The sequence below is a fragment of the Elgaria multicarinata genome, chromosome 7 (genome assembly GCF_023053635.1).
Source record: "Elgaria multicarinata webbii isolate HBS135686 ecotype San Diego chromosome 7, rElgMul1.1.pri, whole genome shotgun sequence".
In the NCBI taxonomy this organism is placed as follows: Eukaryota; Metazoa; Chordata; class Lepidosauria; order Squamata; family Anguidae; genus Elgaria; species Elgaria multicarinata.
This window is the reverse complement of record NC_086177.1, coordinates 75,960,327-75,979,763: the sequence shown is the minus strand read 5'-3', so window position 1 is coordinate 75,979,763 and position 19,437 is coordinate 75,960,327. Positions and strand designations below refer to the sequence as shown.

Below are 19,437 nucleotides of genomic sequence, written 5' to 3'. Positions count from 1 at the left end.
GGCATACAGATGATACTGGAGGCCATGAGATTGAATAAGATTATCCAAGGACAACATGTATAAAGAAAACAACAACAGGCCAAGCACCGAGCCTTGCGGAACCCCTACTGAAAGGGGAAAAGAAGAAGACGAGCTGCCATTAGCCAACACGTTGAAAGAGCGACCCGCTAGATAGGAGGCAAACCAGTTGAAGACGGAGCCACAAAATCCGAGGTCATAAAGGGAATCCAAAAGAAGATCATGATCAACCGTGTCAAAGGCTGCAGTAAGATACAGGAGAATAAGAATGGAATAAAGGCCTTTAGACTTGGCAATAAGAAGATCATTGGTAATCTTAGTAAGGGCTGTTTCAGTGGAATGCAAAGGACGGAATCCAGATTGAAAAGGATCCAGAGCAGAGTTACTAGAAAGAAAATCAAGACGAGAGTAGACCACACGCTACAGGATCTTTGAAACAAAAGGCAACAAAGAGACAGGTCGGTAGTTAGACAGAGAAAGCACATCAAGAGTAGGTTTTTTGAGAATAGGAGAGACTGTGGCATGTTTAAAAGCAGAAGGAAATGAACCAGAAGACAAAGAAAAATTAATAATATGAAGCAAGGAAGGGAGGATAGAAGGGATAAGATTAATAAAGACCCGAGAAGGAATCGGATCACGAGAACAAGTGGAAGGCTTCGAAGAGCGCAGTATTGTAGACGGTTCATCAGCTGAGACCGAAGGGAACGCAGAGAAATTTGCAGGAGGAACTGACAGATGAGGAACAGGAACTGGAAGAGGAGCAGAGCTGGCAAGATCAGAGCAAATAGTTTGGATTTTAGCATTGAAAAAAGCATTGAAAAAAAGATTTGTAAAGATGCAAATTTGGAAATAATTAGTATAATTTAAACAGAAATACCATCAATCTCAGCATACTGCAGAAGACTGAACAGGTGATCCATGTGCCTGCCCATTCAGCCTGCTGACCAGTTACTCCCTGTTGATGGGCCACTGTCCTTATGGCTCTTTATCTTTAACCTGGAATTGGACAGAGCAGCCTTTCAAATGGAGGATATTGAGAGGACAGTCCTTTAGCAGCCCTTCAACAAGAGGGAGGGGGGTCTTATCTCAGTCTCCTCAATCACAGCATCTTAGAATAGGGTTGGGGAGGGGAGGTCTTATCTCTGACTTCAAGATGTACTTGGGAGATTATGAATGCTGCATGACGTTAGAAACAAGAGAAGGGACAAAAGGGAGGAAAGCCCGGTCACCATGGCAACCGAATTTGTGGATTCTTGGTCTTAATAAGCCTCCTGCTTTTGCTTCCTGCCAGGAATGGCAAAAACAGTGAGGGGGGAACTCAAAGGCCAAAAATTCATTGCTAGTGGGCTGAGCTGGGCATGGGAGGTAACATGTCCTACAGGTACAAGTTGGCAATAGAAGCATAAAAATAAAAAAGTGTCTACCTGAAGTGAATCTACAAAAGCAATATTGGTGAAATAAAATAAGGAGTTGGATAATGAATACCCCGGCCACTCATTCCCTCAAAAACCCGCAGCATTGCAGCTGCGGGGTGGGAACATGGGAACCACATGGCAGGAGGGAGCACAGGCTTTCCATTGGCCATTCGGCTCCTTCAGCTTGCCTACTGCCCACTGCCCAACCTTCCCACACTTCCCATGGCCTGTCAGTGGCCTCAATCCACTCCTGGAATGCCCCCAGTCTGAACCCAAAGCAAGGTCACCACCAACAGATGGAGGAATGACGCTGGTGACCTTGGAGTAAAAGAAAAAGCCACAGTAAGGCAGCAACTGTTTAAAAGCACGGTTTCAGAGAGGAAACTTGTGGTGGCTGCGAGTTGGCGGCTGGATCAAACAATGCAGCACCACTGTACAGCCAGTGGCTATCCTGACCTGAACTCCCTTAGATCTCTGCAGCAGTGTAGTGGTGAATTTTGAAGTGCAAAAGCTCCTTGTGACAGTCCCGTAGCCATGCGCCCCCCTCCAGAAAGTCTAAAAATGCAGACAGTTGTGTTGATCCATCTCAGCAAACTATTTCTACCAATTTTGATCTCCATCATTCAAAACCAAGCCCCCCAAAAATATTTTGCATTACAACAGGGATAGCTCACAGCTATATTGTTCCTGAGAAACTTCATCCCCTCCCCTCCCCCAGATACTGTGAGAACTGCAGAGGGAGTAGGGAATTTTGAGGGGGTGGGGTGACAGATGATGTCATCATCCCGCTAATCAAAAAGTGTCAGCACTGCATCCCTAAAAGGAGTGGCTCCACTACACCGCTGCAGTAGAGGCTGGGTGGCTCTGATGTCATTGGAGCTGTGAATCCACTCTGGGTTTCAGTCAGAACCAGTCAGAACTCTAAAGGAGCTATCCAAGGTGCTGCAGATAGGTCCTTTAGAATTCTGACTGGTTCTGACAGAAACCCGGAGCAGATTCACCACCCTACTGACATCGGTGCCACCAGTCTCCACTGGATCACTAAGTCCCACAAACTGTGGCCTTGTGAAAGCTGCATGGTGTAAAAGATGCTTGGTTCTTCTCAGTGGTCACCACTGTTTCTACGTCTACCATGACATTTGAACTTTTGGCCACTGTATGAAGCCAGCATTGTGTCATGGGTCGAGTGGTACACTAGGAGGAGGGAGACTCGGGTTCAAATCACCACTCAGTTGTGAAGCTCACTGAGTTATCTTGGGCCAGTAATTCTCTCTCAGTCTCACCTACCCTCACAAGATTGGTGTGAGGATAAAATTGGGTGCAGAGAACGGTATGGATGTCAACTTGGGCTCCTTGGAGGAAGGGTAGGATATGTATACTAAATAAGCTTGCACTTAAGAATGTTTCTTCATCAGACTCCAATTTCTTGGTGGTTTCCAGATACCACCAAGATGTAACAGAACAGGGAAACGTCAAGTGAGCAACGAGAAAAACATTGCACCTACCTTCCTCTTTTTCTATGATAGTTTTGTTCTTTCTTCTACATATGTACTCAGTGCTATTTGAAGAAAACAGAAGATTTCTTGTTCTTCCTGTTTGCTTTGTTCTAGATTCTATTGTTTCTTCCTATAGTAGAAGTGGTTAGGAGGGAAGAGAAAGCTCAGGGTAGAACACCTATGGACCCTGTTCAGATGACATGCTAACCCATGGTGGTTAAGCATTTTGAGCTAAACATTATGGTTTAGCGTGTCATGTGAACCATGACTTGGCATGTTGTGTGATCCATTCCTAGCCATGGTGGCTACATAACAATGATTTAAACATGCTCACTAACCATTTGCTGCAAATGGGTGAACAGCCAAACCATGGCTTAGTGTGTTGTCTGAACAGGCTTATGTAGTACAATCAGGGCTCACAGGGAGAGGGAAATGATGGATGCTGACACCCCCAGAATTCACAGTTCCTTCTGAGTTTAACTTTAATCCCCACAGTAGCTGGGGGAATAGAAATTTTCCCAGCAGCAATGTACTGTTCCCTATTGGACAATTAAGACCCATTAAAACAAAAGACCTGCTCCAGATGAAAACTGATAGGACTGGTTTGTTGATATAGGTCCAACAAACCAACAAACCTAGCAGCCTGAATTTTGGATTTTCCTTGGGGGCATGGCTACAGGGACTATATGCCTGCACTTCAAAACGTATCACTAAATGACTGAGCATATAGAAGTCTTAATGACTCAATGAGAAGTCCTGCCATGTCCACCAAATGCTACAACCGATAAGACAAGATGCCATGCTACATCTATCTTTCAAAGCAATTTACTTCGGCAGGATCTACGCTACTGCTTTAAAATCATTTTTAACAGTAGTGACAACTGTTGGAGCCCAGGACACACTCTATATACAGTTTTTAAACCGTTTTCAAAGTGTCATATCCTGTTTAGTGTAGATCTAGCCCTTTCTCCCATTTTCCCAGGCAGTGAAGTTCCAGGGGCACAGCACTGATCTGGGTTTGGTTTCCTTTGCAAGGATGCCACTGGATGCTTGTTGAGGTTTTGTAACATCTAATCTTATTTGCCAATGAATAGGTGTAACGAACAGCTTAAACACTCCAACAAAACAAACTCCACTGCCCTGTATCAGATCTTCAGAGTAAAAACAGCTTATCCCCCTCTGTATATGACTCCCAGTCTGTCTTACTTCCAGATTCAAAAGTAAAACTGCAGTCTGTCTCCCCAAACTTACATGTCTACCTTGTCCCCTCCCTCTGGTGGGATGGAGGAATCAGGGTGACCATATGAAAAAGAGGACAGGGCTTCTGTATCTCTCACAGTTGCATTGTAAAGGGAATTTCAGCAGGTGTCATTGGTATGCATGCAGCACCTGGTGAAATTCCCTCTTCACAACAGTTAAAGCTGCAGGAGCCCTGAGGGCAGGTCTCATACAGCTTTAACTGTTGTGAGGAAGAGGGAATTTCACCAGGTGCTGCATGCATACCAATAACACCTGCTGAAATTCCCTTTTCTATGAAACTGTTAAATACAAGAGCCCTGTCCTCCTTTTCAAATGGTCACCCTAAACAAATAAAGATAGGTCATCTTCTCCAACCATCTCCTAGCCTTCTTGAGCCATTTATCTTTTGTGACAGAAATGTGTCTGGCAACTTTGAAACTATTATGGAACATTTGGAATCATTTCTGTATCCATTAACTGTCTCCTATCCAATCCACTGCCAGTAATGTTCTAGCCTTGAAACTGGGTTCATCCTGCTTCCGATAAAGTCGATGTGATACATTGCTCTGTTTATCTAATTGTTTATAAAATAGACAGGAGCGAAAGAAGGGGTGGAAAGCTACAGTTTAGATAGTCCTTACATTTTATCTCCATTTAAACTCCTCTCCAAAAATGAGGTTGACCTCTCCTCCTTTGCCAGGTTTGTACTGAGTCATCTGCACCACAGTTTATCTGCAAGACTTTTGACATGTCCATGCTTATCTTAAAGGACAGGATGCACGTTTATTGTTTATATTCTTTCACATGCTTTTCCTGTTGAACATGCTGTGGCAGGCGTTGAGACGACTTAGGTGGCTGATAGCTTCCTCTTTACAGCATTTGGTAACCTTAGAGTTGGCTCTATGCTCTTTTCAGCATTAATCATTTAAACTTTACAGTGCTTGCCTAATTTTAAAAGGCATGGGTGGTTTGAGGGTGGCTAAATGCAAAAGAGGACAGGACTCCTACACCTTTAATAGTTGTGCAGAAGAATTTCATCTGCTTAGCGACCCATCTGCTGAGCCAGTGTGGTGTAGTGGCTAAAGTGTTGGACTGGAAGTTGGGAGATCTAGGTTCTAGTCCCCACTTGGCCATGGAAACCCACTTGGAGGAAAAAAGGCAGGCTATAAATGCAATAAATAAATAAATAAATAAATAAATAAATAAAATAAATGAACTATTAAACCTTCTGAAATTCCCTCTTCTGCACAACTATTAAAGGTGCAGGCACCCTGTCTTCTTTGGCATTATATTTCCTTTCCACATATATCTGCAGGCATCTCTTGCCCAAATATGCCACAGAAACATTCTGATTAATTCATCCAGTTTCGAAAGCAACTCCTCACCCCCGACCATGCCATCCCAGCTCCTTTACCCCATACATGTAGAACTTCCCAAATGTTCAGCCCCATTCACCCTGTGTGACCCACAATTGTGTGAGGGGTATTTTTACTCAGGAGTGAAAGGCGCTGAATATATAGCCAGCTGTCACATAACTCTACCGAGGACACTGAAGTGACATGAGGCTGTCAGGAATAGCTTGTGCATGATGAAATCTATGATTGCTGATTTTTTCTTTGCTCTTGTTCTTGACAGAATACATTCAGATGCAGGAAACCAGCTGATGTTTCAACTATGAAGGAGGTATTTCATACATATTCTTCTTCTTAATAGGGGTATAGGCTACTAGTATGTATAGAATGTATACTTAAAGCTAGAAATTTACCTGCCACTCCATCTTTTTATTGTCATAAGCCATCTACCTTATGTATCTGTGCATTTGGCTGGATTTAAATGCTTTGAAAGTATTCATGTTTTAGTAACATGAGTAATAATAGTGCACACATTTAGGATAATATTGAAAATGTGAATTATTTAGTGTGTGTGTGTGTGTGTGTGTGTGTGTGTGTGTATTAAAGAAAGAAAGTTTATTCTTAGATGGGGCAGCCATGGCCATAACATATAGAAGTACCTTGCTCACTTGGCCTGCTCACTGCTGCTCTATGAATCTCTTGTTTACTGACCATGAAAGAAGATGGGTACCCAATTTTTCTTGCTTCATGCTGAAAGACAAATAGAACCATCCAGCCTATGCAAACAACAGTTGGTCCCTGTCACTCTTTTGTTATGTTTTGTAGTTATACCAGGGTCCAGTTTTCAAACAAATCTCCTGAAACTGGCCATGTATACTTGAGAATTTGAAAAACAGTCGTGAAAGAATAACTTTGCTCCAATCACTGAAACATATCACAACCTAGTGGCTACAGAGCAAAGTGCAACTTTAGTGCCAGGAATACAGTCTGATCACAATCCAGAGGAGTACATACAGGGTTACCCACCTGCAACAGTAGGCCACCAGCAGACACAAAAACCCAGATATGAGGTCCTACAACAAACCCAAGTCAAACCACTACAGCACCACCGTTACAGAATTTAACAGAAATAACGAAACATCAGAGGTTCATTCACCTGCTTGTCCTCTGATGTCAGTGAGGCAGTGTATCCATTCTGAGTTTCACATCTTGGATAGCTCCTTTAGGGTTCTGACTAAAACCCGGGCTAGATCTACACTACTGCTTTATAGTGTTATTGAAGTGCTCTGATATCTGTTGGGGCATGATCCACATTCCATATACTGCTTTCATGATGTTATATCCTACTTTTTATTCCACATTTGTCATGATTTGACACAAAGTGTGGATCTGGCCCAAGAGTGGATTTCCTGCTGCACTGACATTGGAGTCACCAGCCTCCACTGATACTAAGGTCATCTGCTAATGCTCTCAAGTGCCTGATGCCATTTGAAGTGTCCCTTGGCCAATTGGAGTAGGGCCAGTTTCACTCATGGCACCCGGCTCATGGAACTTTCTTCCCAGACAGACTCACCAGGCTCTGTGGCGTTATCTTTTCAGCACCAAGAAAATGTATTTATTTATTAAATAATATACCGCCCCATAGCCGAAGCTCTCTGGCCAGTTTACAAATACTTTAAAAACAAATCAGTGTCTAAAACTGTTTTATCTGTTTTACCTTGTCTCCAATTGCTGTTTCCTGAGTATGTCTTTGAGGGGGATGACATTTCATTCATTTATTTGTGGCTTTGGAACCTTTTGTCAAAGGACAGCATTACAAATATGCATTTAATTAATTAATTAATGTCACCTGTGTCTGCAGAAGACACACAGGTCAACCCCTATGCAAAAGAATAAATTGACACAAATATGATATAAAAATGGCTACGTTCAGAAACTTGCGGGAGGCACTCTGCTGCTGGTCTGCAAGTCACTATTATTCAGCAAAAGGAACTTCAAAAGAATTCCCCAGTCTGGAACTGATGAACCAGAATTTATCAGCTGATTTGATTGTGTTCATTTCAGAATCAATAGGAAAACAGGCTCTACCCCCAATTACTGCTGTTGTGCTTATCTGGCATAAAAGTGAACTTGGCATAAAATGTAAAAAAAACAATACCTCTGGCCTTTTTTGGCCTGCTATTCTTACTTCTTTCTCTCTGTGTTTATGTATATATCTGTCAACTGAGGATAGCACTTCATGCATCTGATAGAGTAGGCGCTAGTCCTAAAAGCTTATGCCACGATAAATCTTGGAGGTGTCACAAGACTCATTCTTATTCCATCCAAAAAACAGCAACATTCTTTAAAAGCCCTTTTACTAGAAACCACCTGGCTGTGACATCATGGTGTTCAAAGAGGAACACCCAGAGTTACAGAGAATACTGTGATGCTGGGTGAGGCATAGAAGAGCATCAATAATTTCTTGTACTTTGAGACAAAGGCCTTTTGTTCTCCTCCTTCTGAAGCGTGACAAATGAAGCATTGAAAAGTGAAATTACGTGCCAGCTTTTGTCTTTTCATTCTCGTGGAACGGGGTGCGATGTCACCATTTTCTACATGCATATCTATGGCATTGCTGCAGCCCTCCACAGGACCTTGGTTTAGGATTTCTCAAACAGCTTTTGGCACACAATCTCAATGGCTGTGCATGATCAGCACCTGAAATTAGGTAATTGGCATCATGAATGCTGTGGGATATGTGAAAGGCATATTTACTGGGGAAGCATATGGTATTTCCCAGGTGAGGGAAGTATCAGTCAATGTGTCCAAGACTGGAGGGCTACATGGCAGCTTCTGTGGGGTGTGCCTTGACCACCTATTTGTGCTCAGAAAATCCTGGCTTCCATACAACTGCCCAGTCTATAGCAGCTTCCTTCAACCTGATGTCCTCCAGATGTATTGGACTCCAACTCCCATCATTCCCAATCAGCATGCCATGAAGAATGCAGGTCTAGACAAAGGAAGACACTTACAAATGTCTTATATGAATTAGCCTGCTAGTTAAGTCCAAAGGCACATTTATTTATTTATTTATTACATTTATATACTGCCCCATAGCCAAAGCTCTCTGGGCAGTTTACAAAGATTATCCCAACAGTATCTCCAACAGAAGCCTGTCAAGTGTCAACAGAAGCTCACAATGCTGAAGCAATGATAGGATCAGGACTGCAAAACCTCAATGCCGTTCCTCTCCTAATATGAACCTGCCCATACACTATGATCAACATCTGCGTCAACGCTGTTATTTTTCAGTGCTAGGTTAAGACTTTCTTCTACTCCCAGGCGTTTGACAGATATGATGGGGCTGAGGAATGGGATAAAAAATACTCTAAATAAATAAATAAATAATAAACTCTATTATGCTATTTCCTATCCAGAATATCAACTGTTGGTTTACTCAACCCCATAAAACATGACTACTACATATATCTATATCAGGTGCAGAATCTCAGGCCCAGAGGAAGGGGGGGAGCAAAATCTGGCCCACCTTGGGTTCTCCAGATGACCAGTCCTTCCCTCAGACCCCTTCCTTTCCTGGGTTTTGTGCACTATTTTCGCCATTCTAAAAGGTTGAAATGTGTCTTCGAAGGCTGGCAGAGCTTTAAACTAAATTATGCTGGTATTTTTGTATTTTGGGCCTGCTCCCTTTTGCCTGTGTTCCCCCTAACACTGGGATGCAGCCCCCAAAGAGCATCCCAGAAATGTGATTTGTTCCCATTCAAGGCACTACCACCCATCCACACCTGAACTGTTTGTGAATCAGTCCCGGGTGAGAGAGAAACACCACTGTAGGGAGAAAAACATTTATTGGCAAGAAGAAGAAAAACAAAGAGATTTCAATATGGCAGTACTTTGTATAACATACTAAAAAATGCTTTGCTCTGTTCTGTCTCAGCACTGAAAGTCTCTCCTTACAATGGCTCTGTTTCCAGAAGCATTTTATGTGCTTGTGTGTGAAAATTCGGATTGAGATGTCACACAGATTTAGCCTGCCTTTGACAAAAGCAGTAATTCAAATAGATGTCTTACTATTTTTCTGCCGTAAGAAAAGCAAAAGCTTGCAGCTGGTTACTTCTGTGAAGAGATTCAATTCCACTGCTTCCTAGCTGACAGTTCTTGTTCTAAGGTGATTTTAGTGGAAGCTAAAGCCTCTGCTTAATGACAAACGTGTAATTCATACAGACTATAAAGTTCTCAAAATGACCAGAGAATCCTTCAAAAATAACCATGTATTCTCCCTGTAATAAAGAAAAGCAGTTAGCCCCAAGCAACAATTGTGTAACAGACAAGGATCCTCCTATTTATTTCAGTGGAACAGAAGACTAGTTCAGTATGACATGCTAAAGTCACCTCAAGTTCATTGTTCAGGGAAACCTGTTATGGTGAATCAGTTTTATAAATGTTTCAACAATTATCTGTATTATTACTTTCTGCCTTCTCCCTTTTTGAAGATTTTTTCCCAAAATGTTGAGCATCACAGTAAGGACATTTGTCAGAGCATTCTCAAAAGTGATTCTGCACAATAAAGCCCTTGGGAAGTTACGGCAACCTGTACAGTTCTTGTCACCATACTTAAAATGAGAGAGAGATTGTAGAGGTGGGAAAGGTGCAGAAAGGGGCAACTAAAAGATCAAGGGGCTGGAGCATCTCCCCTATGAGGGAAGGTTACAACAGCTGGGATTGTTTAGCTTGGAAAATAGGAGGCTAAGGGGAGACATGATAGAGGTGTACAAAATTATGCATGGTGTGGAGAATGTAGATAGGGAGACATTTTTCTCCCTCTCTCAAAATACCAGAACCCGGGGTCATCCCATGAAGCTGATTAGTGGGAGATTCAGGGCAGATAAAAGGAAGTACTTCTTCACAGAGCTCATAATTATAGGAATTTGCTACCACAAGATATAGTTATGGCCACCAATATGGATGGCTTTAAAAGGGGGTTGGATAAATTCCTGATAGCTACATGCTCTCTCCAGTAGCAGAGGCAGTATGTCTAAGTACACTAGTTGCTGTGGAACATGGTTGGGAGGGTGCTGTTGCACTCATGTCTTGCTTGGGGGCTTCCCGTGGGCAGCTGGTTGGCCACTGTGTGAACGGAATGCTGGACTAGATGGACCCTTGGTCTGATCCAGCATGGCTCCTCTTACGTTCTTATGATTCAGAGTCCTGTGGGATGCATACATAATACTCCAGTGCAGGGAGATTGCTCATTCATTTCACTGGAGGGAATAGCTTTTCAAAGATCTCCACTGAAGTGAATGGGAAAGCTAGATATCCTGTAGAAATAGTTCGTCAAAGCTCACATTGCTTAGCTGTAGCAAGATGATGTTTATGGCAAGCAGAAATCTAAGATACTGTTTGAAAAGACAGTCTGGTGCAACAATGTATTTCAAGATAGGACAATATCTACTTATTGCCCTAAGAAACATTAAACATTGGGACTATAGAGCTGTTCCCTTTTCTGTAATTGCAGGCATCCTGAAAGGTGACAAAATGTACAGGGCAGTGAGTAAAGAGGGAAAAGAGAACAAGTTTGATCTAGTTATTTTGATAACTTTTGCAACATTTAGCTTCCCCGCCCCCCTTTACGAGGGTTTCGATCTGAAAAGTACCTGTTTATAATCTGGTTGCCTACTGCTGATCCTCACAGTTGTGTTGATCGTCTCTGCAGCAGAAGAAAAAATATCAAGAGTGTGACATGGCAAAGTGGACATCATCCCATCATTCTTCCACACCTTAAAACATGAATTCCTTTGTGGGAGGGAGCGTTCAAGCGTAAATTTAAAGATAGAGCAACAGAGCAAAACGACAGAGAGAGGTAGGAAAGTAAAGAAGACAACTCTGACTGCCAGAATTGTAACCACACCAAAACATTCCAAGCCAGTATTACATGCCCTATTCTACAATACCTTCCCATGGAGACTCCTATCTGGCCCACCACCTTCTTCCCTCAACCCCACCCACTCTTCCAGAGGAGATCAGCTTTTCTCTCCAATCAGCAGATGACCATGTGTAACTAGCTACCTCCCGCATTGAACCTTCAGTTTCCACCATGCCACCACATCCATTTTTTTTAATGTTTCCAGTTGCATTTTGGATATAGAATACCCTAGGTGGTAAGCAGCTATACATGATCCATTCTCTGCAAGGGGTAACCACCACATTGTGGAATTTAAATTGCTACCACACAGCAACAAGGCCATACAAGTTGTCTGTTAGCATAGAATTGCTATGTGGTAGGCAATTTATCCAAAGAGAAACAGCCATGCTGTCAGCTTAATTGCACTGAGGTTATTAACCTCATTGCAACACTGAGGTTGCAATTTAGATTCTACCATGTGATGGTTGCCCCATCACAAGCTGGGGCACATGATTGACTTGCCACAGAAAACACCCTCCATGGAGCTGTTTGATCGTATGAGACAGCTGAGAGTCAGGCAGCCTGCCTTGCATTGTGGTATGAGACCGTGGCTCAGTTCCTAAGGCAGGCCACCTTAGGAACAATGTTTGAACGTCATGCCAGAAGCATGACACTCCAATATTGTTTCTGGTACAACTGGAATCCCACGTGAACTGAAAGTGTGCTATTGCACAGCACAGTGGGGTGCTTTCTTAACCATGGCCTATCATTGCCTAGCACACTCTGTCCATAGCTACAGGCATGCTGATTTAGTCCAACTGGATATGGAAATCAATAATGGAAAAGGAAATCAAGGCTGGCTACCAGTTTGAGGAAGGACAGGCTTCCCATCCCAAACTTGACGGAGCATCTCACTTTGTTACTACTGACTAGATCATTTGTTTGGGCAAATTATGGAGCCTTAAAGGTTAGTCCTACTGTTCTGCTATGAAAGTGCTACGGAGAGAAGAAACGATGGATCCATGTATGACTTACACTGATCCTCAGATGACACCTACCTCCAGCTCTCCATGTGCCAAATGATGTCAGAGGGCTTGGCCCTGCCTTTTGTAGTCAGAGGCATGGCCATACACCCTGATGGCAAAATGGATACAGCCACACTTCTGACGAAATTTGCTCCTCAAAGGCCACATCAGAATCATGAACTTCCCAATACATCTGCCAATTACCAGCTTTTCTGAGCTTGCACACAGGGAAAACCTGCTGTTGTCTCTGAACTTCTAAATTCTTTTAAATGCTGTGTATGTTTTCTTATTGCTTTTATTGTATTTGAAATTGTTTTTTATTATGTATGGCACCATGAGAGTTTTGGATATTGGGTGATTCATAAATTGAAATAAATGAATGAATGAATCTTTCTGAAGAGACACTGAAAGAAATGGGCATGTTTAGCCTTGAGAAGAGAAGACTGAGATAGCATTCTTCAAGTAATTCCAAGGTTGTCACACAGAGGAGGGCCAGGATCTCTTCTCAATCACCCCAGAGTGTAGGATATGGAACAATGGGCTCAAGTTACAGGAAGACAGATTCTGGCTGGACATCAGGAAAAACTTCCTGACTGTTAAAGCAGTACAACAATGGAACCAATTATCTAGGGAGGTTTATTTATTTATTTATTTATTTAAGTATTTTTATGCCGCCATTCAGCCAAAAAAGGCTCTCATGGCGGCTTACAAAAGTATTTCTTGACAGTCCCTGCCCACAGGCTTACAATCTAAAAGACATGACACAAAAGGAAAGGGGATTGGGAGGGAGGAGGAGGGGGGGGGGAAAAGGAAAGCAAATTCAGGCACTACAATCTTAGTTGGAAAATTCAGCAGTTACAGGGGACAACAGGAGGGAGGGGGCTCTCAGCTGGAGCTGGACCCAGGCACGGTGGAGAAATCCCTGGCTGCTGCTTCCTCCCTCATGGTGGCCTCTGCAGTGACAGTTGGTAGCAGGAGGGAGGGGGCTCTCAGCTGGAGCTGGACCCAGGCACGGTGGAGAAATGCCTGGCTGCTGCTTCCTCCCTCATGGTGGCCACTCTAGAGGCATTCAAGAGGCAGCTGGACTGCCTCTGTCAAGTGTGCTTTAATATGGATTTCTGCATTGAGCAGGGGTTGCATTCAATGGCCTTATAGGCCCCTTCCAACTCTACTATTCTATGATTCTAAGATTCTAGTCCAAAATAAGGGATTCTACTTATAATGTAACAAAATATCTTTACAAATGTACAAATTTATTATGGCATAAGATAGATTAGAATGAATATCAAGGCAGGTCAGCTAAGCATTTCATATTCTACACTTACCTCCCTTCAGAGTGCCACAAAATGAGTAGTCATCATCCACACCATGGCAAAGAGTAACGTCCCATTTTAAGGACAGCAAACCTTTGTGCCACAAGGCTACACGACCAGTCAAAATGGTTAAATCAGCCTCTATAAAAAATATATATCACAACAACAATTTCAATTCCAATTTCAATAACGTCCAGTTGTTTTCACGGCATGGGGAGAGCCATATATGCTTGTGCTGATTTAGCACAGGGTAGTCTCCAATGGTGTCCCAAATTTCAGTGGCAAATTTGCCACGTTTCCCCATGATGCAAATTACATCGCACAAGCATTGTTTTACCCTAGTGCAACACCATTTGCACTAGTGTGGAGCACCATTGGATGCTAGCTGCTGTGCCTGAACTTATTAAAATCTATGGGAATTTTGACAGTGCATTTTTTGTGAGAATCTGACTGAAGGAAGCATGAATTTAAAACATATCTGTAAAGTCATTTGTAAAGAGTGACAGCAAAGCCAAAGGTATAACATATATTTTGTTGAGTCAGAATATGCACTAACATTCTATGAAACTTGGATACTGGTTGATTACTTCCTTCAAATAAATCAGAGAAGTGAAATAATTGTTCAGTAGATAATCATCCTCACACCTCAAATGCTACACACCAAAAATTAGTACTAGCAGCGTACATGCACACAGCATGGAAAACAGTTTGGAATATATAACTTAATTCCCCTACCATAGTAATTGTTTCCCAAATTCCCTTTTCAGTAGTAAACAAGATTAGCATACTTAGGCTGCAGTCCTATATCTACTCACATGGGAGTAAACCCCATTGAACTCAATGGGCCTGTTCAGACAACACACTAAGCCATGGTTAGGTTGCTAACCCTTTTGAGTGTGTTTAAATTGTGGTTATGTAGCCAGCATGGCTGGAAATGGCTCACACAACAAGCATAATGTTTAGCTCAAAATGATTAACCACCATGGTTTAGTGTGTCATCTGAACAGGGTCAATGGGACTTACTTCTGAGTAGATATGTAAAGGATTGGACTGCTATTCATTTAGCAAAGGTTCAATAAGGATAGTTCGCTCCTGAAACATTAGCAAATACAAAAGATCCAGAATAGGGTTGGATCCTTAACATCCTGGGTATTCCAGAGATTTTCTAAACCAACTTTCCCCAACCTGGTGCCCACCAGATGTTTTGGACTTCAATACCCATCAGTCCCAACTAGCATGGGCAATGATCAGGAATTCTGGGTGTTGTAGTCCAAAACATCTGGAGGGCACCAGGTTGAGCAAGGCTGTTCTAAACCAAAAAAACAAAATCTCTGAGCCCTATGCCGAGAAATGATGAATGCACAGAAAAGGGAGTGGGTTCCCTTTTCTGCTGGCCCTCTTCCCAAATTCCAGGTGCTAGCTGAATACTTGGTACAAAGAATAGGCGTATATGTTGCATACATGTCTGCACAGGGATAAACTGCCTATGTTTGCAAGCTGATTTTCAGCAATTGTTCCCTTCGAAAGGGTTGATGTGATATTGCTTTTCCTGCCCAAGTTTTAACACCATCCCTTCCAGACGTCTATGGGATGGAGCCAGTGGGTTATAACAATGGTCACTCAATGTTAGCAGCTGGTGACTAGCAGGAAACACCTCCGCAGCGCAAGGAAGGGCACCTGATTTGCATTTATCTCTTCCTCCCACTTCTAGCCCCCTCCCCATGCCCTCTAAAAACTGCTCCTAGGAGTTGGGGAACTTCTGTAACAATGTGTGATATGGAACAGAGAGCTACAGAAGATGGAGGAGCACTCCAAAAATCGGGCAGGTGGAACACACTTGCGCAAATGAAACACTTTCCACTAGCACAAAGCCATCACTGGATACAACCCGGAGAGGGGGGAACAGATTGAAGTACATCTCAGTGCATTAATGTAAACAATGAGTCTGGTGTTTAATGAAATTGCAAATAACTTACTCGGGATCCAGAACATAATCCCTTTCCATACTGAATGTCCCTTTAACGAACATGGCTCTGCCTTAAAGGAAAATGTATTGATACCAGTACCTGCATGACAAAGAAAAATGTAACGATGACACAAAACCGCCCAGAATTTTTGTGAACTGCCCAGAGAGCTTCAGCTATTGGGCAGTATAAAAATGTAATAAATAAATATAATAAATAAACAAATAAAACTTTTTTTAAAAAAAATTGACCATCTCTACTGGACCCACTGATGAAATGCACAGCAAGGTATTTTAGCTTTGGAATATGGGTGCTTGCAGACGGAGAGTTCCTGGTGCTACCAATCAAAAGACACTGGCCACAGCTAGACCTAAGGTTTATCCTGGGATCATCCAGGGTTCGCCGCTGCCTGAGCACAGGATCCCCTGTGTGTCACCTAGATGAACAGGTTTGACACCTGGATGATCCAGGGATAAACCTTAGGTCTAGCTATGGCCACTGTGTAGCTTTTCTGTCTTTTCTTTCTTATTTGATTATTTATTTATTTAATTTTAATCTTTTTGTGAAAAGCAAAAATATGGAAGAAGCGGTGGGAAAGCACAGGAGGGTTACAAGTTGAAGATGTCTTTGTCAGGATTCTTCATAAAATTTTATGATTGCAGCATAAAAGACTCATCTGGAAGCAAGTATAGCTTCACATGTAAACCCAATTCATGAGTTAAACAAGCCATGAATTGGCAGGGCCACAGAGGAGTGACCGACCAAGTGCACTGCCTCCCACCTGCTTGCCACTTGCCTCTTTGCATCCACTTTCCAAAGCAACCCAGGAATGCCGTTTCCTGGGTTGTTTGTCATGACTTCCAAACCTGACCCTCTGGGTTGCTGAGAATTAAACAAATCAGAGATTTAACCCAACAACAAACCATGGGATCCAACTCTGGGTTGTTTAATCTTTGACAACCCAGAGAGTCGGGTTTGTAAGTCATGACTAACAACCCAGAAATGGGGTGGTGTTCCTGGGTTGTTTCGGAAAACGGATACAAAGCGGAAGTGGTGAGAATGTGGGATGCAGCATGCATTTGGTGAACAACCTGTGGGTTGTCATTACTTGCAAACCAAGCCTATGCCTACTATCAACTTAGTATATATGTGAAGTTCTAGGGTTGTAGCTAATTTAAGTCCCTTTCATTTCAATGGTTCTGCTCTATGTAGGATTAACATTGAATATAGCTCATAAGATGCAAGGTGCTTTCCACATTCCTGTTACCAGACATTAGTATAGTGTGGATTTCAAATTTGTTTCTTCTTGACAAAATTAATGTATCAAGTTTGAATTACAAGAATATCAAACTCCAGATGTGTGGTTGCTTATTTTTATTCATTTAATACTTTATATCTTTCCTTTAAGAATAAAAATGTAAATATCTCCTAAAATATAACAATGTTTGTTTAAGTTCTTAAAGGCTTCATCAGCAAACAGACATCAGAGGGAGGGGTGCAGGTTCAATCTCTTCCCCTGTGCTCTGGGTGTTCCTGCTGCTTCTGTGGCTACATCATGTGAACCTACCTTACTGAGTAAGACCTTGTTTTCCCAGCCTAGTACACATTCTTAACTGTGATGGGCAGTGTCTCTCTCCACTCTCGGGCAAAAGTCTTTCCCAACTCTGCTACCTGTAATACTTCCAACTGGAGACGTTGGGGACTGAACTCGGGACATTGTGCATACAAACCATGTCTTCTGCTGCTGAGCTATGACCCTGCCCATGTCTAAATTATCCTTATGACTTAGGACCCTGTTATTCCCATTTGAGTGGTAAGGCTACTGATGGCCGATTCTTAGCATACATTCATATCTCACTCAGCGACTTGCAGCTAATCTTGAGAATTGCTTCCACTGGAAAGCATTGTGTTGATGCACACTGGAATGTACTGAAAACTTTGTTGGTGATATTCCATCTGTGATGGCTTTTTCAAAAATGCAAGTCAGCATCACTTGGGGCTGCCGACATTTAGTGGTGAAAACACACGTGTGAATTCACCAACAGCTTAGAGTATAACCAAATCCTTTGAAGTCTGGAGCACAATGTCATTCCCTGAAGTACATGGGCTAGAATCCACTTTATCTAGTGACGGCTCCAGGTTTTTGAAAGCCCTTGGGCAAGATGCCACCACAAGGCCTCCTCCTTCAATAAGTCTACCGTCTCACCACCATTGTCTCCATATGCTATGGCTCCTCATCACTGCTCCTCATTGCTGTCTTGTTTGCTTGACAGGCAGAGAGCCAGTGAGCAAGCAGACAGTGGTGTTAGCTCCTCCTCATTCTCACAACCACTGTTGTCTGGGCCAGACAGGAGGCAGCTGAACAAATAGGTTGCCTTGATGAGGGGGAGGAACAGCTGCCAGGGGCTCTTGTCCATGGGCCCCTGCTGTAGTATGAGGCCTTGGCAGGTCCATTAATCTGTGATGGTGTCTGTGGAAATGCAGTAGAGTCACCCTTTGTAATAATGTAGATTTCTTTTTATAAAATCCACTTAGGTTAACTAGCAATTTTTCAAAACAATATCAGTAGCATGATAGGTACTTTGAGCAGAAAGAAACAACTTTTTTTTAATTTTACAGAAATCTTTTTCAAGCTAGATGATAAAAGATAGAGAGGTAGGTAGGTAGGTCTGGGAACAGGAAAATGCTGGTGGTAAAAGGCATGACATTGGCCCATTTGTGATATGTGACAACATTAAGACCACAAAGCTGTCTAATGCAGATGTATTTGTGCATTTCTGGTCTCTGTAAAGTTTTCCAAACAGTAGCCAATGTGGGGCGGGGTGAGGTGAACTAGGTCAGAACCAGAGCTTAGGGGAAGAGAGGGTTATCTCTCTCTCTCTCTCACACACACACACCGAGAATTCATTTCCCCAAACTGCTAGTTGTTACATTGCAAAGGGAAACTCATACATGTACACAGGTTTGTTTGTTTTTTGTAATGGGGCAAATAGTAGCTGGGGTGTGGGGGTGATTGCTATCAAGAAAACAATGCAGGATGAGAGTTTACCACCCCCACCCCCCATGGGACAGTGGCAATTCACACCCTAACCACTATTTACAAATGTTTAAAGAGACCGGAAATGCCCGAACGCAACTAGATTTGGCCTTTGTACTTGGTACTAAAGTTTTCAGATTGCACCCAAGGATACTGGAAGCGAGAAGCTTTTCTATCTTAAAATAGAAAAGCCAGCAATTCATCCCGTCTGCCTCTGGTGCTACTCAGAACACGCTTGTTCTGGCTTGAGAAATTAAAGTGCACAACCCTCATTCAAAAATTAGAAGTTTTAATCAGAGGGAGGAACACAATTCTGATTTGTTTCCAGACACTATTAAACGAAGGCAATCTAATGCTTTACTTACCACAGTAGGAATAGAAAATATCCAGGTCATCCGATCTGCAAAGCAAACGTTTTTCTTGTGCTACAGTAAATCCACAAAGAAAAAGTATCAGAACAAGCTGGAACATGTTTAAATGACCTTAAACCATTTTAACAGCAATCAAACAGAGGCATGTAGCACTATATTGCTTCATTTTTAGTGAAGAGGAACTAAGTTACGGTTAGTCACTCTCGGACATGTGATTTCTGGGGCTTTTTCAGTATGTTTCTTCTTAGGCCTTTTCCTGTATGCTATCTGCTGTTTTATGACAAGAATTGCATCATGGTATTTGT

General features: G+C 42.5%; 1 protein-coding gene across 1 annotated transcript; it reads right to left on the bottom strand.

The window, feature by feature from the left end:
• Positions 1–9,237: 9,237 nt before the first annotated feature.
• LY96 (lymphocyte antigen 96) lies at positions 9,238–19,437 on the bottom strand. The gene is made up of 5 exons (XM_063130860.1): positions 19,127–19,437; positions 15,737–15,826; positions 13,773–13,901; positions 11,175–11,227; positions 9,238–9,800 (listed from the first exon to the last, which is right to left on the bottom strand). Exons 1-5 carry the CDS (start codon positions 19,230–19,232, stop codon positions 9,705–9,707), a joined length of 474 nt encoding a protein of 157 aa, XP_062986930.1. The 5' UTR covers positions 19,233–19,437; the 3' UTR covers positions 9,238–9,704.